Genomic DNA, 25,444 nt, shown 5'->3' with positions numbered 1-25,444 from the left:
GTATGGATTTTATGGGTCTTTTTCCTCTTCCTATGGTTATTTGTACATTCTCTTGGCAGTTGATTATGTGTCCAAGTGGGTTGAGGCAATTCCCACTAAAAGTAACACATCTGCGGTGGTTTCAGGTTTTCTTAGAAAAATATTTTGCACGTTGGTGTACCTCGTGCCATTATCAGTGACCAAGACACCCATTTCTACAATCGAAATATTGAGGCCTTTATGAGAAAATACGGTGTTCACCACCGAGTGGCTACCCCTTACCACCCTCAGACCAACGTCTAAGCAAAAATTTCAAATAGAAAGGTGAAGAGTATTTTAGAAAAGACCATGAATCCTGGGCAAAGGGATTGGAGCTTGCACCTCAATGATGCTTTATAGGCGTATCGATGGCCTACAAGACACCTATTGGGATCACTTTCTATAGGCTTGTATATGATAAGGCATGCCACTTGCTGATTGAGATCGAGCACAAGGCATATTGGGATGTCAAGAAATGCAACATGAATTTAGCCCAAATCGATGAGCAGAAGTTGTTAGAGCTCCAAGGGCTCAAGGAATTGAGATTGGAAGCTTATGAGAATTCGAGGATTTATAAAGAAAAGATCAAGTTATTCCATGACCGAATGCTTATAAGGAAGGACTTCAAAGTTTTTCAGAAAGTCCTCCTTTTCAATTCTCACCTCCAGTTCATGCACGGTAAGTTGAAATCCAAATGGTTGGGTCCCTTTAAAATTACTAATATTTTTCCTCATGGTGTAGTCGAAATTTGGAGTTTTGATATTGAGAAGGTGTTCAAGGTGAACGGGCATTGGTTGAAAGTCTTTAACGAATGGGAGGTTGACTCAGCTTGCTCGAGCTTGGTCCTGGCTCTTCCCTCGTATTCGTGAGCCTGTAGCCACCAATTTTCGAGCAACTACGTTGAACATTTACATTTCCTAGAGGCAGCCAAACACTAACTTTAAATGCTTTCTTTTATTTTTATAAATTTTTTTTGTTTTCTTGCAGTTTGGATTAATTGAGGGTTTTTATCTCATGCATTGCAAGTTGTGTGGCATGCTTAACCTATGCACACACCCAAATTCAGGGCAGTTCTCTGTTTCCCTTCCTTTTCTTTGTCCTTGTGCTTTGTTCTGATTTTATACATTGAGGATAATGCATGATTAAAAAGTTAGGGGTGGTTTAGTTTATCTATCTATCTATCTATATATATATATATCCAGATGAGGTTGAGAATAAGTCAAAATTGGATAACACATTCAATTTAGTTAATTGGCATTTTTTTTTCAAGTTGTTGGGCTTAAGCCCATTATGGGCGTTAGGTTTCCTTGCACTTTATCTTTTGTTGGTTTGGTTGATCTCATATCTGATGATTTCGTCTGGTGAGCCTTTGAGTATCTAAGCTCAGATTTTGTAGAATTGCATGTTGTTCACTCTATTGCTTGTGTTCATTTCTATGAAAGTTAATGATGCACATTTCTTGTTATACTTGCATGACCTTGATATGAGGAAAACATTCATGATTTTTTAGCCCATTTTAAAAAAAATTCTTGTCATCTCATGCATATTTAATTGCTTTATTGAGTCATTTTGAATCTTTGATGCCTAGAAATGGATTATCTTGCTAAGATTTTTGTTGCCACTTCGAAAGACCCATCTTCAATTTGAGAGTATCCTTTCTTGATTGAGTGTAATGCTAGACTAGGAGAGAAAAAATGTTAAGTCTATATGTTTGAAAAAAGAGAAAAAGAAGAAGAAAGGAATAAGAGGCAGGAAACGAAAAAATAAAAGCAAAGAAAAGAAAAAAGGAAGAGGATGAGAGATATAAAAAAAATGACGTGAATGCATGGATAAGGGTGAAAAGAGCTACCGTCGTTGTGCTCAATTTGGACGCCTGCAAGAAAAAAGTGAGTAGGAGTCCCTATAATGGATGCGTGAAAGCTAATACTCCTAGTTAAAATAGATACCCTTTTCCTTTTTAGTTGTGTGTGCCCTAGTCGACGTAATACCCTGTTTATAAGTTTAGAACCCTTGAAAGTCGATAATCGAGCCATAATAGGGGAAAGACAAATTGAGAGCTTGATAAAACATTTCTGAGTATGCTTAGAGTCAAAATAATGATGCTTTGCACTTACTCATGCATGATTTAACTTGAAAAGTGTTTTGAAATGTATGTCAATTGATTGTCTGTAGTCAGATTACCTAAATGATTGCATGCATGCTTTGAGAACTGTTAAAACTTGACTCACAAGTCGTATAACTAAGTGAACAAATTCTTACATGAATGTGTGTTTTCTATCTTGCTCGGGGACGATTAAGAGTTAAGTTGGGGTGATTTGATAGCTTTTGAAAAGAGCTACTTTTCCCAGCTTTATTCGAGTTCTTTTTTTTATTTTATCGTGTTATTCCTTTGACTTTGTAGGTTTTGAGCATTGGGGAGGTAGAATAGACCACCGAGGCTAATTTGAGGCTAAAACACGTCCATAAAGGGTTTTGGAAGCATCAACCGAGTGAAGAGGCTAAAATGACAAAAATGGCCATGAGTGTCGTTGCTCTCTGGTTTACTTTTGAAGGCAATAGTTGAAGTTTCATGGAGCGTCATGATGCTTGCTTTACACTTGAAGGCAATAGCTACGCTTTCACGGTAGCATAGCTACGCTACGTACTTTGACAAACATCCCACCAAATGCACGCACGCCTGATCAGTTGATGGGCGTATCTTTGAGCATCGCTATGCCCATTACCTACGCTAGAACAAGAAAGCCTCAAGCATAGCTATGCTCCGAAAATTCTTATAAACAGGGGCATGATTTCTTAGGTCAAATGAATTCTGTCTTTCAGCCTCCATTGCTGATCATTTGGAGTTTTCAGTCTTCATTTCACCTCCCTCAATCATCTCTACTTTATTTTTCTTGTTATTTCTATTATTTCATCGAAGAATCTACATTACTATGAGTGGCTAAGGTAAGTATTACTTGGGGATAGAATTTAGGTTTAGTTCGACCCCGATCTTGCCACTATTGCTACATTTAGTGGTAATAGTAGTATTGATCAATGATTAAAAAATTATTTGGTCGAGTGTGGACAATGATGCCTATTCTTAGCTACGATCACCTAGTTTTACTGTAAAAGACAAACAAAAAAAATCTGCAATTGTTTTGACATAAATTTTAACGATGGAATGAAGATAAAATATTTGATTTTCTTTTTGCTAAAAGAATAGATTTTTTTGTTCAAGTTTGTTTCAAAATATAAAAAATCTACAATTGTTTTAGCAGAAAGTCTAACAATAAAATGAAGATAAACAATTTGATTTTTTCTTAAAAGCTTAAATTTTTTATTCAAGTTTGTTTCAAAATATATAAAATCTACATTTTTTTTATAGATTCCAATGATGGAGAAAAGATTTGATTTTTTCTTTTGTTAAAAGATTGGATTTTTTTTTTTATTTAAGTTTGTTTGAAAAAATATATAAAGTCTACAATTGTTTTGGCAGAAAGTCCAACAATGGAATGAAGATAGAAGACTAGATTAGGTATTAAGTTTGTTAAAAGACTAGATTTTGTATTAAGTTTGTTTCGAACTAGATTAGGTCTTTTTTATTTGTTCAAATTAGATTGTGTATTAAATTAATGAGAAAATTACATGAATAGACGTATGGAAATTTTTTAGATGACTACGTAAATTTAAGACATTCCCATGTTTAAATTCTGCAAAACAAATACAGTTATCAATAATTCGCAGGATAGATCTATTGTTGATAGGTCATAGAAATATATTGATGATCAATTTTTGACCTATCACACGATTTACTTTTGTTGGATTTAAGATTGTGTCATATTTATAAATACTTTTAACTTGTTCTAGATTTATTATTATTTTGGGTTAAATTGCCATATATGCACTTGTCCAAAAATCATTATTCTAATTTTTATTTTTTTTATTTTTTAAAAATAATCTTAATTAATTGAACCATATTGAATTTGGCACCAACACTAAAAAAATTTATCACACTACTTCTATCCATTGAATGCTTTATCACCTTTAAGAATATAGTGCAGGCCAACTAAGTATAACTCAATTAGTAATACACATACCTTTAATCAAGATGTCAAAGGTTGAAATCTCCTCGCTCCACATATTGTTGAACATAAACAAATGTTGTAGAGTCCATAAATAAAAATTACTTAAAGACGTGTTAGATTGTAAAGAGAAGAAATAAGTATGATTGTCAGCATAATAAAGTGAACTTGAGCATTATTTAGGGAATAAAACGTCAATTTCAATCTCAAAGGTCAATGATTGCTCCTATTCGGTATTGAACTAAAAAGACTTATTCATATTATTTTTTAATTCAATGAACATATAGGGGTGGAAGTTTGTACTTTTTTTAAATAAAGAAATAAAGTATGAATGTAAAATTTGTAAGTTTGATCGATATATACGTAGTAGATTGAACTTTTAACCACCAAAATGAGAATTACTCAATTAATATAAAATTTATAGTATTTACTTCCACCCACCTATCATAAAAGAAAAAAGAAATATTGGACCTTCAACTTAAGATAATAGGTGAATTATTTATTGAGTTATGTCAAAGTAAGCTTAATTCAATAATAATTGACAGATATATTTTTAGATGCTCAATTGACATCGTGTGTATTGATAAGCTGGTTTGAATCCTCTCAATCTCAATTCTACTTGAAAAAAAACTTTAATTAAAAAAAAAAAGAAAAGAAAAAGCTGTCGTATGGACCAGATAGTTTTAATTAAGAAACTAAACAAAATGCATTTATGTAATTTTAAGTATAGAAATGAGTTTGTATTTTTCTTGAACAAAAGGTAGCTTTTACTAAATATAGCAGAATGATTCTTCATCGAACTTCGTGATTCCCGAGACTGAAAATTCCAAATCAATTGCGAAAGTGTAAGCATTAAGCAAAAAAGCGCAACTCAGAGAGAATCTGCAACTTCTCCTCTCAACCCTTTTCGTCAATTTCCGATTTTCCATCGGAAAATCGGTGCACTCCACACTCCTCTATCAGTCAGCTGTAATCAGAAGCCATTTTTGCAGAAATTCTTTGCTCGGCTTCGCTTCTGGAGATTTGACGTTTTTCAGCATTTCCGATTCCAATTTCACTTGTGGAGGGTTTTGAAGAATAGTTCGAGCACGAAGAATGGAGAGCAGCGAAGAGGAAGATGATTTCCCGTCTATCGAGAGTATCATTCCGCAGTCCAAGGTTGATTCTCTCTACCAATCCCACACTGAACAGGTTTGTTCTTTTGCTTCTTCCTTCTTTTTCATTTCGGTTCTTCTGCTAGCTTACTGATACAAATTACAATGCCGAAAAACGAAATGTTGTTGGTCTTTTCTTAATTACTGCGGATTAAGATTTTGGGTCATTTTTATTTTCTTACTATCATTTTCGTCTCTATTCAATTTCTGTATCCATGTTGTTACCGTGCTGATCTTAATGTATTTAGTTTAGCTGTTTATGAATTCGTCATTGATGTTGTGAAGGAATCAGGAAATTCTCTTTGGTCTCCCTTTTTTGATCTGTTTGTGCAGAGAATTTCTAGTAGATAAATGTAAATCTCAACTAGAACTAGAAGTGAACGATTACCTCACTACTAGCTTGAGGAGGAAAGATTAGCTGTCTCTTAAGCTTACCTCAATCTAAGTCCAACTTTTTTAAAAAAAAAAAATAAATAATCAAATGAAAAACCAAGCTTTCTTTGAGAAACACGAAAGAAGATGAACAAACCAACCAAAAAAAAAAAAAAAAAATGTCCAACACAAAAGGAGTAAAGAAAAAACCACCTATGCTATCCATACATAAAACTAAAAGTGCTTCAATCAACACGAATAAGGCTTAGAGCTTTTGGTTACTTAATCCTTGACAGTTGATGGTATGCTCATGGCAACTATAGTACTAAAACACTAGTTTGAACTGTGTATTCATGTATTTTAAATTTTAAGTCTACATTTTTTTTTTAGTTTGTACTGGGTTTGATGTATGAAAATGGTGCCTGTGTAGGGAATTAGAAGACTGTGCTGTGAACTGATGGATTTAAAGGATGCTGTGGAGAACTTATGTGGCAATATGCAGACCAAGTATCTCGCTTTTCTAAGGTAACAAATTGACCACAAAGTTATGTACAGATTATAGAGTGGCTTCTTTGAAGTAATAAACTGCCATTTCGACATTATGCTATCGAACTGGTTAGTAATCCATTTAAAAATTGTCAATGTCACATGTTTACTTCACCATTTTGAAGCAATTTTGTTTTCATGCTTGTGGCCAGTGAAAAGTTTAGCATATGTAGAAACGAGAGAAATTAAAATTTCAGGTTCAGTGTATTGGAAAACAAGCATTGATTAAGGGGTGTGCACGGTTCGACTTGGTCTGGTTTTGATCAAAACCGAACGAATTTTATTGATTTTGAAATGTCTTGAACCGCAAAAACCAAAAGCTTCCTCTGTTTCATTTTAAAACCAAACTAGTCAATTTTAGTTTCAGGCGGTTCGGTTTGGTTTTATTTATTTATTTAATATATTTTTTTTTTTCTATATTCCCTTGCAATATGAGGCTAGGAACTTGATGTCAAACGGGGGAGTGGGAGTGGAAAATCGATGTATAAAAAAAAAATCAATAGTATTGGGTTTATTGCGTCCCAACATTTTTTAAAAAAGAAATTCAAGGTATAACCATCCAGCCTAAGAAATCTGCAAGTGAGCAGATTTTTAACCTCTTAACAAAACTTCGTTAGTTCCTGAAGTTCCAATCTATTGGCTTCCTTCGCATCATACACCTATGGGAAATTGAACCAAGTCTAGGATTTCTTAACCCCTAAATTTGATGGGCCCAACAAAAAAATCGAAGATCAAGATATTTCTTGAAAGTTCAAATCTTGTAATTTTAGTTTAAGCTTTCAATTTCTAGGATACGCCAAAATGCAGGTTAATTTTGCTTGTTAGATTTAATTATGCATGCAATCTAACCCTTCTGAATTCTTTGATATTTCTTAAAAAAGAAAAAAAAAAAAAAAAACCTTGTAGAACTTCTAGCTAACTTCAAAACTTTCGATCTGTACCCTCTTCTTCGACCCAAACTCCTCACGACTTGAGATGAATTTGAAAAATGAGTGCTGTCGCTGTTATGTTTCTCCTGGCAGGCATTATCCTTCAACATGATTTCAAATTCTCATCTCCCTCTAGATGCCATTTGATCTTGCACGCATGATACCATCTTTGGTCATCCTTGGTAACGATATCAATTAGCTGGTTTTTAGCAAGTTTTCTTTCCTTCTTCCATAACAGAATAATCTCTTGTTTTCTTCAAGACAGTTCACCTTATCTTGTTTTCTTCAAGGCAGTTCACCTTATCTACTGATATTCTTAAATGTTATTCATATTTAATCCAGTTCCAGGGTGCACGTTAGTTGAATTTCATTCATTTTTGTCTTAGATTTATGAGTGTAGGGCTTAATTTTGGGTGTTATTCAGGATATCTGAAGAGGCTGTGGAGATGGAACATGAGTTGGTTGAGCTGCAAAAACATATTTCATCTCAAAGGATTCTAGTGCAAGATCTAATGACTGGTGTATGTCATGAGTTAGAACAGTGGAACCAATCTAATGATGGTTCTGACGAAGATAAGGATGGTGCAAAAAGTTATGACCCTCAAGATTCCTTGTCAAAATTGGAAGATGGTCACAATACAGTATTTCTTGAGAATGTCGACATCCTTTTAGCTGAGCATAAAACTGAAGAAGCACTGGAGGCTTTAGATGCAGAAGAGAGAAATTCTCCGGAGCTCAAAGCAACTGGGGAAATTCCATCCGAAGTGTCCTCGTACAAATCTGCATTCTTGAAACGCAAAGCTATGCTTGAGGAACAATTGATTGAAATTGCTGAACAACCTTTTGTTAACCTTGTTGTGCTTAGAAAGACCTTATCTGGTTTATTAAGACTCGGTAAAGGTTCTTTGGCTCATCAATTACTGCTTAAGTCATTTGGATCTCGTCTTCAAAGGATCACCTCGGATTTTCTTCCTTCATGTGCTGCTTGCCCAAAGACATTTTCAGCTACTTTGAGTAAGCTTGTATTTTCTGCAATTTCGTTGGCAACGAAAGAATCTGCTTCAATTTTTGGTGATGATCCTATTTACACAAATAGAGTTGTTCAGTGGGCTGAATGGGAAATTGAATTCTTTGTACGATTGGTGAAAGAGAATGCACCATCTTCTGAGATAGTGTCTGCTTTGCGTGCAGCTAGCATATGCATACATGCTAGTCTTAATTACTGTTCATTATTGGAAACACAAGGCTTGAAACTGTCAAAACTACTTTTGGTGCTTTTGCGGCCTTTTATGGAAGAAGTTCTGGAGTTGAACTTTCGAAGAGCTAGAAGAGGAATTCTTGACTTGGCTGAACCTGATGACAACTTTGTTTTATCATCTCGTTTTGCAGCGTCATTGTCTCCATTTTTGACATCTTCAGATAGTCTGCTTGTGGTTAGTGGGATGAAGTTCATGCACATTGTTGATGTAAGTTGGTTATTTGTATTCAAATAATTCTTACCGAAATTTTTGTGTTAGTTCTTTTTTTATTTTATTGCCATTATTTATTTATTTTAAATAATTTTGGATGTTTTGCTACCTTCTGCTGTATGCACCCTCAATTAGTGTAACAACATTTTGCATTGAAAAAATTATCAGATTTGAATATTATAGGTAGCTGGGTCTCTATAGCTTTCCAAGTTTACGTTGGTTTTGTAGCTTTGCCCTTTGATCACCAGGCCAGTCGCTACTATTTTAGAATTTGATTACATTATTTCATGCATCGCCGATGTAAACTTGGCAAGTTACTGGGTTCCCTATAGCTACCCTTCTGCCTTCGTGAATCTCTCATTTTGTATTTCCAATATATAACGTGTGATGATGCCTTGATAGAGATACTTGCTGAATAACTTAATAATACACATAAAAATAATAGCGTTATTCGTCTCTCTCTCTCTCTCTCTCTCTTAAATTTTGTTCCCTTTTCTTCTTTTTTTGAGAGGAAACCACATATTTTATTAGTGCATGAAGTATAACAAAATAGAGAGCTAATGAACCCAAGAGCCTAAATGGAGTTACATAAATAACATTGCTAAAAGAAGTATTATAAGAAGATTCGGCTGAATGCTTTAATGAAAATTGATCTTATCTCCCTTCTGTTCAGGAGTATGATATTTTTGTATATAGAAAAGTTGTAAGAATTATTCCATATAACTACTATTGACAAGCATGTTGAAAAATTGTACACTAAAATAAAAGGGAATAAACACCTGAAATGACCGTTCCTCTGTTACTTTATTTGGTAAATTGGTGATTTATTCATTAACTGACAATGCAATACTGGAACATTACAATTTTTATAGGATATATTGGAACAGCTGACATCATCAGCGATTCTTCATTTTGGAGGCAATGTCTTAAATAGAATTTCTCAGTTATTTGATAAGTACATGGACGCCCTACGCAAAACACTACCAGGCCCCTCGGATGATGAAAATCTTACAGAATTGAAAGAGGCTACACCCTTTAGAGTTGAAACTGATTCCGAAAAGTTAGCGATTCTCGGTATAGCATTTACCATTATGGATGAACTTTTACCAGATGCTGTGATGACCATCTGGAAACGGCAGGATGAATTAGTCCAGAAGAATGAATCAACTGAAACTGTAGCCTACAACTCTGGAAGTTCTGTCGAACTGAAAGATTGGAAGCGCCATCTTCAAGTATCATTTGACAAGCTTAGAGATCACTTCTGCCTGCAATATGTGTTGAGTTTCATATATTCCAGAGAAGGCAAAACAAGATTAGATGCATGGATTTATATAAATGGGGATGGAGAGGATCTTCATTGGGGTTCTGATCCTCGTCCATCACTTCCATTTCAGGTAACATCCCCTTATGTTCAAATATTCATGTGTATAAGGTGTATTGTTTTAATAGGATAATTGAAATTCATCTTTTACTAATATCCAACATTCCACCCAGTTTATTACATTCACAGAATTTGCATCTCTTTTAATTCCCAAAAGCAAGCACTCTTAAGGCGTTGTGGGTTCCTATGACTATTTTAAGTGTATTGAGAAAATTACATTTATATGATTACACGGTGTCATGTATAAATCTTTGTTTTGTGTGTGATGATCATTTAAGCTGACAAGATATAGGATCTGGGCTTGGTGATCATAGATATGGAAAAACATTTTGGCTGAGCTATTATTTCTCTTTGCTTATAGTTTTAGACTTCAGTGCTCTACTGCTCTATAGCTTGATATTTGGGCTTAAACCACATGATCAATTCTCTAAGTTTGTGCTTTCATAAGTTCCTTGAACTGTAACTCATGATCCGTCGAAGTTAAAGGTTATTATGATATGTTGGAAATAAGGGACTTAGTTGATTGTTTATAGTCCCGGGAGTATTATAGTTATTTACTTTACCCTATTTTTTTTTCCTTTTTTTTGTATTTAGGCTTGTTGGAGCCTATAAATAAGAATCATTTTGCATCTCTCACATTATGTAAAAAATTACTAAAACGGGGACTAACTATCGTAGTTTTTCTCTCTGTTCTAGGGTTTTCTACATAAACCTTGTGTCTCCTCTCTTTCTTTCTCTCTTTTAACATGGTGACGAAACCCAAGCCGCCATCGGTGAAAACCAACCGGTGCAAGATAACTTTAGTGCTGCAGCCGCTGATGGAGCCTCCCACCGCCACTGCCACTGGTGCCGCTGTCACCACTACCGTTCAGACCTACGTTGATCATTATCTTCGATCGCTGCAAATATATCCTCAACAACAGCTGATCGGGAACCCTAGCGCTGCTAGCTTTACTTCCAGCGCCACTGCCTCTGGTCCTGCCACTAATGCCTTTGGTCCCGCCGCCGCCAGCCACTTCATCTAGTCGTCGGAATCTGAAGCCGGTGCAACTGGATCTTCCATGCATCATCGAGACAAATCCGTAATCGGGAGTGATGTGCTGCCAACCGCCTATAACAGCTTGCTACCGCTTGGGTTCCCCCATCTGCCACCGTTGAGCTATGAACATTACAGGTCCATGGGTCTTTCTCCGGCAATGGTTCAATAACAGTTAGCTAATTTTTAGGCGAGTTTTCAACAATAAATTGCTGCTCTTGGGGCAACCTTACGTGCTTCCACAACCACAAACTTAAATTCAAGTGTATTGAATTTAGACGTTCCTTTCAGTTTACCTATGTATCCAGAGAATCCGGTAACCTCTTTCTCTGCTTTAACTACTGCGAATTATTTGTCTGGTTCTATAGGAAATTCCACAGGCTTAATTGTAGGAGAAAAGTTAAACGATTAGAATTATTTCTCCTAGTCTTAGTCTATTAAAATGACCCTTGAAGGGTGTCACAAGTTCGGTTATTTGACTGGCGAGATACCGAAACCTAGACTAGGGGATCCTCGATAGCGCATTTGGAAAGGAGATGACTCCTTGCTATGATACTACTAATTAATAGTATGGAGCCTCAGATAGGGAAACCATTGTTGTATGCTACCATCGCTTGAGATATCTTGGATGTTGTTCAGAAATTATATTTAAAAAGGAAGAATATATCTTGTCTTTATACTCTGTGCGAACAAGTTCACGAGTGCAAACAGGGGGCGATGGATGTCACTTCGTACTTTAATAAACTATTGAAAAGTAAAGAGAAAAGAGAAAAGACAAGGCTTACGTGGAAAACCCTAATACAGGGAGAAAAAACTACGATAGAGAAATTTTTATTATTTTAATGTCATACATACAAGAGACCCCAACCTCAGATATAAATAGAATGAGGGGAAACCCTAATTTAGTAGCTTAAGGTAAAAAGACAAATATGCCCTTAGGGCTAAAGCACCATATTTCAACATAAACTATCCCTAATCTAGCAAGAGATGGACTTGTGTTGTGAAATTGTTTGGGACTGTCCGTGTGGAGGTGTCCAGTATTCCAAAATTGAGGAAGTAGATATGGTATATGATTTTCTAACTGGTTTAAACTCCAAATTTGATGCAGTGCAAGGCTGTATACTGGGACAGAGATATACCCTCTCTTATGGAAGTGTGCTCTGAGGTTCGCCTTGAGGAAGACAAATCCAGTGCTATGAACATCACTACTGTGCCACCTACTGATTCTGCTGCTTCTAGTGCAAAATTATCTAGTAATGATGGTGACAAGCACAATGGAAACTCCAGTGTGTGAACATTGCAAAAAATCCTGGCATACAAAGGAACAGTGTTGGAAATCACATGATAAACCACCGAATGGTAGAAGACGCCCTCCGAATGACAAGTCCAATCCTGGCCATGCATTTGTAAGTGAGTCTGCAAATGCTTCCCAGTCACAACCTCAGGTGAATTGTCAAAGTGACTCTGCTGTCCCTTCTCTTGAGGCAATTGCTCAATCAGGTACATCACAACCCTTAAGTCTCCTAAGTATAAATGACTGTAAACCATGGATACTTGATTCAAGGGCTACAGATCATTTAACTGGGTCATTTGATAACTTCCTATCGTATCTTTCGGGTACAGGTAATGAAAAGATTAGAATTGCAAAGGGGTCTTTTGCTCCTATTGTGAGCAAGGATCATATTTCTCCCTTCCATGGTTTAACTTCACAGAATGTGCTGCATGTACCTAAAATATCTTACAATTTGCTATCTATTAGTAAGATAACCCGAGATCTAAATTGTCAAGTTGCCTTCTCACCGGATAATGTTTTCATTCAGGACTTGAGCTCGGGAAAGACGATTGGCACTGCCCGACACTATAGGGGACTCTACTTCCTTGATGATGATGCTTCTTCTAGGAACAACTATAGGACTAGTTTATTATCTTCGTATTTTTCAACTTCAGAAAAAGATTGTATGTTGTGGCATTTTCGCCTTGGTCATCCAAATTTTCAATATATGAAATTTTTATTTCCTCATTTATTTCATAAAGTTGATGTGTCTTCTCTTTCTTGTGATGTGTGCATTCGTGCAAAACAACATAGGGTCACCTTTCCCTCTCAACCTTACAAGACTTCTCGGCCCTTTAATCTTATTCATAATGATATTTGGGGTCCTTCTAGTGTTACCACCTCTTTAGGAAAACGTTGGTTTATGACATTTATCGATGATCATACCTGTCTTGGGTCTTTCTTCTCACTGACAAATCAGAGGTTTTGTCGATATTTCAACAATTCTACACCACTATTGAGACTCAGTTCAATACTAAAATTACTATTCTTCGAAGTGATAATGGTCGTGAGTTTCTCAATAATACTCTTCGTGAGTTTCTGTGTTCTAAAGACATTGTTCACCAAAGTTTGTGTGCCTATACGCCTCAACAGAATGGAGTGACTGAAAGGAAAAATCGTCACCTCCTCGAGGTTGCCCGGTCTCTCATGCTATCTACCTCTCTTTCATCTTATTTGTGGGGAGATGCAGTTTTTATTGCAACTCATCTTATTAACCGAATGCCTTCTCGTGTTCTCCAATTCCAAACTCTTCTTGAATGCCTCAAGGAGTCATACCTGACCACACGACTCATTCCTGATGTTCCTCTCTAAGTTTTTGGGTATTCTGTCTTTGTCCATAGTCATGGCCCTAACCAAACTAAGTTTGCCCCTCGTGCTCAGAAATGTGTCTTCCTTGGATATCCTCTTCACCAGTGAGGTTATAAATGTTTCCATCCTTCTTCCCGGATGTAACACTCTTAGGTTTGAGAAAGAATCAGAATGCTTTATTCATTCACCAAAAATATGAATATATACAAGAGTACAAAGCATAGAAAAGGAAAATATCACAAAATATTTACAAGGAAAACCCTAACTATAGAATTATAACACTCCCCCTCAAATTGGAGCATATATATTAATCATGCCCAACTTGTTACATAGATAATCTATACGTCTTTCATCCAATGCTTTCGTGAAGATATCTTCTAATTGTTCTCCAGTCTTCACATATCCTGTAGATACCAACCCTTGTTGAATTTTCTCTCGTACAAAATGACAATTAACTTCAATATGTTTAGTCCTTTCATGAAAAACTGGATTAGAAGCAATATGAATTGTTGCTTGATTATCACACCACAACTTTGTCGGTGTGGTGATTTCAAATCCCAACTCAACAAGAAGTTCATATATCCAAGTCAATTCACACACAGATTGTGCCATTGCTCTATATTCTAATTCTGCACTTGAACGTGACACCACATTTTGCTTCTTACTCTTCCAAGAAATCAAATTACCACCAACAAAAACACAATACCCTAAGGTTGATCTTCTGTCTTCTTTAGATCCTGCCCAATCGGCGTCTAAGAAACATTCAATATTAGTATGACCATAATCCTTATATAATAAACCACGCCCGGGAGCAGCCTTCAAATAACAAAGAATCTGTTCCAATGTAGCCCAATGATCAACTGTAGGGCATGACATGTACTGACTCACAATACTTACTGAATAGGCTTTGTCGGGTCGAGTCACTATAAGGTAATTAAGTTTTCCCACTAACCTCATATATTTTTCAGGATCTTTTAGCAATTCTCCATCTTTTGTGAGCTGTAGGTTGGAACCATCATTGGGGTACTACATGGCTTAGCCCCTAGCTTTCCTGTTTCAGTCAACAAGTCAAGTACATATTTTCTGTGTGATAATAGAATTCCTTTCTTGCTTCTTATTACCTCAATTCCTAAGAAGTATTTCAACATGCCCAAATCTTTTGTATGGAATTGACTATGAAGAAAGGTCTTTAGAGACTAGATACCTAAAGCATCATCACCAGTAATCACAATATCATACACATATACGACTAACAAGATGACACCACCCTCAGATCTCTTAAAATAGACTGAATGATCTGACTTGCTCTTCCGCATTCCAAAGCTTTCAATCACCTGACTAAATTTACCAAACCAAGCTCGTGGGCTTTGCTTTAATCCATATAAGGATTTATGAAGGCGACACACCGTTCCATTCTCCTCCTGAGAAACAAACCCTGGTGGTTGCTCCATATACACCTCTTCTTGAAGATCATCATGAAGAAATGCATTTTTAATATCAAGCTGATGTAAAGACCAATGATTGATTGAAGCTAATGAAATAAACAACCTCACAGATGCCATTTTTGCTACAGGAGAAAAAGTATCAGCATAGTCAATGCCATAAGTTTGTGCATAGTCTTTCGCTACGAGGCGCACTTTTAACCGAGCAACAGAACCATCAGGATTGACTTTAACTGTAAACACCCATTTGCAACCGATAGTCTTCTTTCCTGCAGGGAGAGAAACTAAATCCCAAGTACAATTATCATCAAAGGCCGTCATCTCCTCCACCATTGCGGCACACCAACCAGGATGAGACAAAGCCTCATGAACAGTTTTCGAGATGGATACAGACTCTAAGGATGCAATGAATGAACATGTGGAAGGTGACAAATGGTTATATGAAACAAAAGAGGAAATCGGATGAGCACAAGTACGTTTACCTTTACGAAGAGCAATAGGAAGATCATCACTTGTTTCTGGATCCAATGACGAAGAAGACTCTGGTACAGGGCATGGAACTGGAGGAGGTTGTCGTCGAGTATATACCTTAACGATGGGAGGAAGAGTAGAGGTAGCCACAGGTAGAGATGAATCAGGAAGAGGATCAAAAGGAGAAATAATTGTGTAGACAAGGAAATCATCCTCTGATTCCTTATGCTCCCCCTGACTCTTATTCGAAGAGAAAGACGGTGATGAAAAAAATGGGGTATATTCAAAAAACGTGATATCAGGAGAGGCTAAATATTTATTTAGACTAGGACAATAACATCGATACCCCTTTTGGACACGAGAATAAACAAGGAAAATACATTTTAAGGACTTTGGATCCAACTTGGTATGCTGAGGCCAAACATCCCGAACAAAGCAGGTACAACCAAATATTCTGGGTGGAGTGGAAAACAACTGTTGCTTGGGGCATAAAGTACAAAAAGGTATCTCACCCTTAAGAATGGAAGAGGGCATGCGATTTATTAAGAAACAAGCTGTGGAAACAACATCAACCCAAAAGGATTTTGGAACATGCATCTGAAACATCAAAGCTCTGGCTGTCTCAAGGAGATGATGATTCTTTCGGTTCTACAAGCCCATTTTGAGATGGAGTATCAACACAAGAAGATTGATGAAGAATGCCATGGGCATCTAAATAAGACTTGAGTATATGAGAGAAATATTCCTTAGCATTATTACTACGTAGGATTTTAAGAATACCACTAAACTGAGTTAGAATTTCAGCATGGAAGTTACGAAAATGAGAAAGTAACTTAGAATGACTTTTCATTAAATATAACCACGTAACACGAGAATAGTCATCGAAAAATGTAACAAAATACCTAAACCCTCCTTTGGACTAAACAGGACAAGGATCCCAAACATCAGAATGGACTAATTCAAAAGGAGTACTAGCTTGTTATTGACTCGAGGATACCAACTCAAACAATGAAATTTAGCAAACTGACATGACTTACAATTGAAAGAAGACAAATGTTGAAGTTGTAGACGAAGACTCTTCAACACAGAGATAGACGGATGACCCAAACGACAATGCTCTTCAAAGGGAGACGACACACTAGAGCATGTGGTGGCCGTAGGTGTTTGTGGTTCAAAGATGTAAAGACCTCCAAATTCCCGCCCTTTACCAATAGTCTGTTTCGTCGTAAGATCCTGAAATAAGCAATAACCAGGAAAAAAGGAGACACAACAATGAAGATCACGAGTGAGTTTACTGACCGAATCAAATTAAACGAGAAATTTGGTAAATTTAAAACTGATGACAAAGAAATTGATTCAGTGAGATGGACGGTTCCTGATCCTAAAACAGGAGTGGAGGTTCCATCAGCTATAGTGACATTAGGTGAAAAGGTAGATGTACAAAGGGTAGAGAATAAACTGGGGTTACCTGTCATATGGTCTGTAGCGCCAGAGTCAATGACCCATTTTGACGTGGAGGAAAGAAGACATTTAGAAATGTTACCTGTCTCTGCGATGGTCGTAATGGGAGTAGAAGATGATGCCCTCAGTGACTCTTGAAACTGTTGAAATTTAGCAAACTCCCCTGCAGAAATCGTAATTGACTTGTCAAGATTATCAGGAGTAGAGGCAACATGTGCAGAGGGTGATGGCATCCTCTAACCCTTATTCAGCAATATTCTGCATTCACATTTCGTATGGCTAGGTTTATGACAATAATAGCAAACAACACCTCCTGGATATGATCTCCATGAATAGTAGTCGGATCCATTCAACTCGTGTTCAGTTACTTTTGACACCATAGGAACAATCTCAGACATTACTAGTTTCTTATCAGCCATTACCTTAAAAAGTAGACACCGGACTGCAAAGAATCAAACCCTAATTTACCGAAGAGATGTCTATACAAGCAGTGAGTATATCTATATATCCCAAACAAACACAACACCAAGAAGAGCGAACAACACTGAGGAAAACCCACTGAAGACAGACGAAAAACGGCGGCGCACGTGCCTACACGCACCGGCGCGTGGACGGATAGCGAACTGGAACAATCGGCGCGAGCCTCATGCACTGGTCAAATGGCAACCGGACTTTGGGGTTTTGTAGATCGGCGGCTGGGCTTCTCGTTGGAATGGGCGGTGTCGAAAAAACAGCTTTTTTTTTTTTCGCGGTGGCGGCGGCGGCTGATGACTGTGGCGGCAGCGGTTAACGACGGCGAACGAACCGAAGACAGTAATTGTGAGCAAAAGTGTAAACTCACCTCTCCACAAAACCCTAAACGTATCACAAATGGGTTCTAAATTCTCAAACCCTAAGGTTCACAAAAACCCTAAGTTTATTTAGAGAGCTCTGATACCATGTAAAACTCTTAGGTTTGAGAAAGAATCAGAATGCTTTATTTATTTACCAAAGATATGAATATATACAAGAGTACAAAGCATAGAAAAGGAAAATATCACAAAATATTTACAAGAATGGAAAACCCTAACTATAGAATTATAACACCGGAAATACTTTATCTCCATGGATGTCACATTCCTTGAGGATAAACCCTTCTTCCTTATTAGTCATCTTCAAGGGGAGAGTACTAGTGAAGAGACTAACTGGTCAACATCCTTAGTCCCTATTGATCTTCTTGAGTCCATCTTGAGTTCCCATGACACTGTTCTACCTATTAAATAGGTCCCTTGGCTAACATACTACAGGAAGAATCTCAAAAAGGAAATTGTGTCCCCTACTTTTTCGTCGGCTCCGGTCCATGAATCTGAACCAATACAAGCTCAAGGTACTACTGAGTGTGTCCCTAATAATAACAATTTGTGTGTTGAGAATGATATTATGGATGTAACTGAGAATGACAGAATAGATGTGTTAGTTTTAGAAAATAATAGTTTTAGAAAATAACAGGGTGGCAGATAGTGATGAAACTACAATAGAAACACAAGAGAGTGAAATTCTACCTCAGCTTGAAATGTGTGATCAGAATTCCACTGCAGTTGGGAAAGCAGATGAGAAATCAGACAAACCTGATGATTATGATGCGTCTCTTGACATGCCAATTGCCTTGAGAAAGGGCACCAGGTCTTGCACCAAGTATCCTATGTATAGCTTTTTATCTCACAGTAATTTGTCTTTTAAGTTCAGGGCTTTCACTGCCAGTCTTGACACAGCAACAATACCAAAAAACATACATGTGACTATTATAGAAGAAATGAGAGCTCTTGAAAAGAATAATACGTGGGATCTTGTTACTCTCTCAAAAGGACATAAAACAGTTGGGTGCAAGTGGGTGTTCACTCTGAAGTATAAATCTGATGATACTTTAGACAGGTACAAGGCCAGACTTGTAGCAAAAGAACTCAGACTTATGGGGTAGACTATTCAAAAACTCTCTCCTGTAGCGAAGTTAAACACGATTCGGGTTCTTCTCTCTGTTGCAGTAAATAAAGAATGGTCTCTCCACCAACTTGATGTGAAAAATGCCTTTCTAAATGGTGATTTAGAAGAAGAGGTGTATATGAGCTCTCCTCCAGGTTTTGAAGATTAGTTTGATCATCAGGTGTGTAAACTCAGGAAGTCTTTGTATGGTCTGAAACAATCCCCGAGAGCTTGGTTTGAAAGGTTTACTACCTTTGTTAAGTCTCAAGAGTTCACTCTGGGACACTCAGACCATACATTGTTCACAAAAAGGTTAGTGTCTGGGAAAATTGCTGTCCTGATCATGTATGTGGATGATATTGTCTTGGTCAAGATATGATATTGATGAGATCACCAAACTGAAAAAAAAGATGGCAGACAAGTTTGAAATCAAAGACCTCAGGAATCTAAAGTATTTCCTTGGAATGGAAATGGCCAGATCAAGGAAAGGAATCTTTGTCTCACAATAGAAGTACACTCTTGACTTGTTAAAGGAAATAGGTATGACTGGATGTAAACCTGTTGACACTCCTAAAGAATTCAATGCTAAACTGGGAGATTCTGTTAACAAAGTTCCCGTTGATAAAGAAAGGTATCAACGTCTAATGGGAAAGTTAATTTATTTATCACATACTAAACCAGACATTTCCTATGCTGTCAGTGTTGTCAATCAGTTTATGCAAGCACCTTATGAAGAAGAACATATGGAAGCTGTTAATCGAATTCTGAGATATTTGAAAAGCACTCCTGGTAAAGGTCTAATGTTCAGAAAAACTGATAGAAAATATATTGAGGCCTATACCGACTTTGACTGGGCAGGATCAGTGATTGACAGAAACTCTACCTCGGGGTATTGTACTTTCGTGTGGGGTAACTTGGTTATTTGGAGAAGTAAGAAGCAAAGTGTAGTTGCTAGAAGTAGTGCAGAGGCTGAATACAGAGCTATGAGTTTGGGAATTTGTGAAGAAATCTGGTTGAAGAAAGTACCATCCAATCTTCATCAAAATGGTGTCTTACCTATGAAACTCTACTGTGATAATAAAGCTACTATAAGCATCACCAATAATCTAGTACAACATGATTGAACGAAACATGTGGAGATTGACAGATACTTTATAAAAGATAAACTGGACAATGGTGGTATCTATATTTCATATATTACATCAAATCAACAAGTTGCAGATGTTCTCACTCAAGAGTTACTCAGGCAAAATTTTGACTCTTGCACTAGCAAGTTGGGTCTGATTGATATCTACGTCCCAACTTGAGGGGGATGTTGGAAATAAGGGACTTAATTGACTGTGTATAGTTCCGAGGTATTATAATTATTTGCTTTACCCTATTTTTATAGTCAAAGGTTTGGCCAACTTGACAAGAGATGAAGTAGTATTATATGATCTAGTATGATGGCTAAGGATTGATCATGATTAAGCCAATGTGCTGACTTCTGCCTGTTTCAAACTCCTTTATTTATTTATTTTTATTATATATCTATATATGTAGATATCTATATATATTTTTTATTTACTTATTTTTGTGTGCGCAAAAATATATTTTTTTTACTCTGTTGCTTTTTTGCTTACTCTGTTGGCATAGGCATATCTGTTGTCATGCTAATAGCCTGATTTCTGTCATTATTGCAGGCACTATTTTCTAAATTGCAACAGTTGGCAACCGTTGCAGGAGATGTCTTGCTTGGGAAAGAAAAAATACAAAAGATTTTGCTTGCTAGGTTGACAGAGACCTTCCTTATTTGGTTGTCTGATGACCAGGAGTTTTGGGGCGTTTTTGAAGATGATTCAGTTAATCTCCTGCCTTTCGGTTTGCAGCAGGTATGTGTCATCTGCTTCAGCTACATCTCTTATCATTCATAAGGTTTCAAACTGAAACAATTTGTTGGTCGATATAGAGTGTTGTTTGACAGTTATGATTAATTTTAAATAACAGAATAAATTTCTGCCTCATAGCTTGCTTGGTTGAATAATTTTGTAAAGTAGTCTCTTGAATAAAATTTGTAAAGGGTGGAAAAAAGTATTCTTTTAATGGATAATATTTTGAAATTAGTATGACAAAAAATTTATTTTTATTGTTTTTTTTGTTGTTGTGAATGGATAATATTTTGAAATTGATTAAATGGATAATGTATTGAAATTAGTATGCCAAAAAAAAAAAAAAAAAAAAAAAAAAAAGACAGGAACAAGAATATATAGATATATATTTTTTCAAAATAGTAGTTAAACAAATACCTGTCATTTTTGTTTTTTAATCAATGTGAAGAGTTGGCCCGATGAGGTATGTTGTATTACCAGAATTCTTTGATAAAATAATCCATGCTCAGTTATATGGTAATAGGACAATTGAAGGTTCAGCGATTTGGGATTGTAAGTTTAAATCTCTTGCTGGCCACCTGCTTTAGATATTAAAATCTTGTGAATTCTAACAACCAAATATTAATTAAAAGGCTTTTCTTTCCTTCTGGTGAAATTAGTTGATGTGCATATGCGCATAAGTGAATCTAGAAGCGCAGTGTATGGGCGGCTATTGTTGGAATTTATTGTATAGATCTTGTTTTGATGCTATGTATGTATTGGTGGTATACATTTGTCTACTTTTAAGGACTACAGTCTTATTGGACATCATTTTTAAGCCCACCATGGGTGGAAGAGATTTTATTTTCCTATTTTGTAATTTCATTCATCAATAATGAAATGGAGAATTTATTTCTTATTCTTCGTCGTCTTCAAAAAGAAAAAAAAAAAAAGAAGTGCACAAGTTCGTTTCATCGTATGCGCTGGTGCTGATCAAGAGCATAAAATCTCTCTCTTGGCAGTTAATTCTTGATATGCACTTCACCGTCGAAATAGCACGTTTTGCTGGTTACCCGTCTCGCCAAATCCATCAGATTGCATCTGCCATTATAGCTCGTGCAATCAGGACATTTTCTGCTAGAGGCATTGATCCACAAAGGTCTCTCTCTTCCTCTCTCACACACGCACATGCACCATACGTTTTCTTTTCTTTAGCTGTTGTGCTGTCATTTTAATAGAAAAGAAAAGCTGAACTACTATGCCTGATTAGTGCACTCCCTGAGGATGAATGGTTTGTTGAAACTGCCAAGTCTGCAATCAACAAACTACTAGGAGCTGATGGGTCTGATGGTTCTGAAATCGATGATGATCACATTATTCTACATGACGATGATGTCTCGGATTCAGATGATACTACATCCTCTCTTTCAACACTAGAATCTACAGAGTCTTTTGCCTCTGCAAGTATGGGAGAACTCGAGAGTCCTTCCGATCTCACTGATTCTGAGAACTAGTTTCATAAAGATGGCAGAGGAAAGCTGAGCCTTGCATATTTAGCAATTACCAGCCAGCAATTACCAACCTTCAGAAATCGCTTTCAGATAGAGTCCTGATCCAGATTTTGAGCTGTGAGATTGTAGAATACAAGGTTTGTAATAGTGTTAATTGTTGATGTAGTTTAGCTCATGTTTAATACTGTGATTAATAAACTATTAATGTATTTGCATGCTGCATTTATCAATGATCACCTCTTTCAGGGAAACGAAAAGGATGATCATCCACAGTTCACAGATATGCTTGAATGATAGGTCAAGCATATCATAGTTTAATGTAGTTTTTCTGTTTATTGAAATTGTAGTTGGGAAGTTTAGTTTTAATAATTATCTTTTTTTTTTTATTTATTTATTTACAAAATATACTTTTGGGCCTAAAGTTTGAAGTTGATATCTATTTGGTCTCAAAAGTTTCAAAATGAACATTTTAGTCCCTCAAATAATAAAAATGGTTCTAAGTGGTCCTTGAACAACATTTGGCTCTTAATTGGCTAGTCGTAAAATGATGTGGTTATATTGATAAAATACGGTGTGGATTTAGCCTCTCTTTTTCTCCTCTCTTTCACCATTTCTCTTGACAGACTTCACTTCCACTCTTGACACTGCTATTGACATGGCTTTCTCAACAATGTGAGAGATGACGATGATGACTATTGGAATCAAGGACATTGACTAAGATCAAAATCCTATCCTTCATAAAAAATAGAATTAACTTCTATCTTAAAAAGGATTTTTACCGTAAAATAAAGGAACACTGTAGTCATGACGACATTACAGAGATAAGGGAAGAGTGGAAAATGTTTAGTCACCTATAGATATTATTCAATTAATCAAATTTGTTAAAGATATTATTCAATTAATCAAATTTGTTAATTCAGTAAGGTTCAATTAGCACCTAATCATCTTACTGTTTATTAATTTTTAAATCTTAAGAACTAAAGTGTTCGTTTTAAAGCTCTATGGATCAAATAGATGTCAACTTCATATTTTATGGACTAAAATTGTATTTTGCCAAATTTATTTATTTATTTTTAACTTTTTAAGAACGAAACATCAACACAAATAGTTATAATAACATCTTGTTCTACAAGAACAATAAACCACTTGAGGTACGGAGCTTGAAGCACACACGAGAGAATGAAACATCAATAGTCTCATGTGCATTAGACACCGTCTTTTTAATTAAAAAGAGATTTTAATAAGATCCACAATTTTAATAAGATCCACAGAGATATCATTTAATCAAAATAACCATTTCAAAACAATCAAACTCAACCCTGATATAATGGATATTTAAGAAAGTAAGACTATGAAAACCATCACAAATATTGGGTGAATTTAAGTCTCCAACTTCTAGAAATGGGGAGATGCTTTCATGCTAAAATTTGTTCGTATTAACAATTGTATTTTTTATTCTTGTCGTCGGATGAAGTTAAACTCATCCAAAGTTTTCGTACTTATAATTATTTTTTATTATTCTTATATATTGAGATATTTTGTTGTTCCAAAAATTTTATAAACACTTTTGAGAATGCGATCTGTTGATTTCAAATTTAGACTACGATTGTACTTGGATCTCCATGGGGCAACAACGATAAATTTGTTATTTAGGGGGAAGAGAGTTGTCTGCAAGTAAAGAGAATCTTGGACTCTGGTGTGGTGTAAGCTACAACCACTCCGATGCTTAAGTCAAAAGGTTGGAAGGAGAAGAGAGAATTTAATTATGGTTTTAGAACTTACTAGTTGTTTATGTTCTTCTCTGTCGTATTTATAGGTTTTGACCTTCCTCCTATTTCTTATCTAATTAGGATTTTTGATTGGGTTGTTTGTTTTAGGAATTTCCTCTGGGTCGAGGCCAACTAGCCCAACATTTTTACCTAACACTTTCAGGGTTTTATCCCTCTTTGGCTAAGCTTATGCTAGGCCAGACAACCTTGGGCCGTTTCTGATGGGAGCCGAGGCCGATCAGGCCCTTCTCTCTTTCAATTTTATTCTTCTCCTCTTCATTTGCTGTGTGTTGACCATTTTATCCCTAGTTCCAGGATCTGCCCACAACACGACCAAAGTTTCGTATTTGGCTAGATAAAGTGATGAACATCAATATAAAAGAGATGATAACTATCTCCAATGGTATGAGGCTTTTTAGAGTGGTTTAACAAAAAAGCTTCCAAAGTTTCTACCCAAAATGCATTTTGAAGAATCATGGGATATTTGAATGATTGTTGCCTCTAACAGGTGGTATCAGAGCTATGCCTTTGATTTAGCCACATTGGTTGAATCATGAGATGCCAAACAAAGAAGTGGTGAACCTTGGAATGTATAGTCATAATGCAGGTTTGTGAGTGAGCTCTAATCTAGCTGGCGACGAGCTTTAAAGAGGAGGGGTTGGTCTAGGTAAGAGCTAGATGAATTAATGACTATTTGAGGGGAAGCACAATTGTGCTTTGATAGAGAGGAGAATTGTTAGAAATGCGACCAAAATTCTACATTAGTAAGAAAAGATGAATGATCATGGGTATCGATGGTATGAAGCCTTTGTGAAGGTATCTAGAGTATTGTTGTTCCTAAGCAAATGTTATTGTTACTTATTGTTTTTATTTTTTTGAAAAATATGTTTAAACTTTGGGATGTTTACAAATATAGACCAAAATATTTTCAGCTAATAACAAAATTTTATTGTCTATTTGTGGTAGGGGTGTTCAAATAATCCAACAATAATAACTCAGACTACCCAATCCAAAATGTAAGAGTTGGGTTAGTTTTGTTCTTGAGTTGGTTGGGTTAAACTTTTTTTTTATTTTTGTTGGGTTGGGTTAGGTCGGGTCGTAGGTTGGCTAAAAAAAATTTTGGTTTACCCAATCCAACACGATTTTTATACATATATATATATATATGTATACATACGTACATATGTATATATGTATACATACGTACATACATATATATGTATACATACATACATTATGTATGTATATATATATCTATATATCTTTTTTTTAAAGTTTGCAATAAATACTATAGATATTTGGTATTTAACATTTGAATTTTATGAGATTTTTGTTTTTAGTCATGTGTTGTATATAAATTTATATATTTTTAATTAA

At 36.0% G+C, this 25,444-nt stretch overlaps 2 protein-coding genes across 2 annotated transcripts; both read left to right on the top strand.

The window, feature by feature from the left end:
• Nucleotides 1-386: 386 nt before the first annotated feature.
• On the top strand, nt 387-1,015 carry LOC120084005 (uncharacterized). Its single transcript, XM_090316760.1, has 3 exons — nt 387-696; nt 760-877; nt 1,006-1,015. The coding sequence occupies exons 1-3, from the start codon at nt 387-389 to the stop codon at nt 1,013-1,015; spliced, it is 438 nt and encodes a 145-aa protein (XP_090172886.1).
• A 3,775-nt stretch (nt 1,016-4,790) lies between these two features.
• On the top strand, nt 4,791-22,664 carry LOC120082578 (LOW protein: exocyst complex component-like protein). The gene is made up of 7 exons (XM_039037815.2): nt 4,791-5,270; nt 6,036-6,130; nt 7,505-8,546; nt 9,422-9,943; nt 20,623-20,811; nt 21,810-21,946; nt 22,058-22,664. Exons 1-7 carry the CDS (start codon nt 5,175-5,177, stop codon nt 22,299-22,301), a joined length of 2,325 nt encoding a protein of 774 aa, XP_038893743.1. The 5' UTR covers nt 4,791-5,174; the 3' UTR covers nt 22,302-22,664.
• Nucleotides 22,665-25,444: the final 2,780 nt, after the last annotated feature.

Source organism: Benincasa hispida, chromosome 8 (assembly GCF_027475165.1).
Source record: "Benincasa hispida cultivar pf3 chromosome 8, pf3_genome.v1.1, whole genome shotgun sequence".
Lineage (NCBI taxonomy): Eukaryota > Viridiplantae > Streptophyta > Magnoliopsida > Cucurbitales > Cucurbitaceae > Benincasa > Benincasa hispida.
The sequence above is the reverse complement of the archived record's forward strand: the minus strand, read 5'-3'. Positions and strand labels throughout refer to the sequence as shown.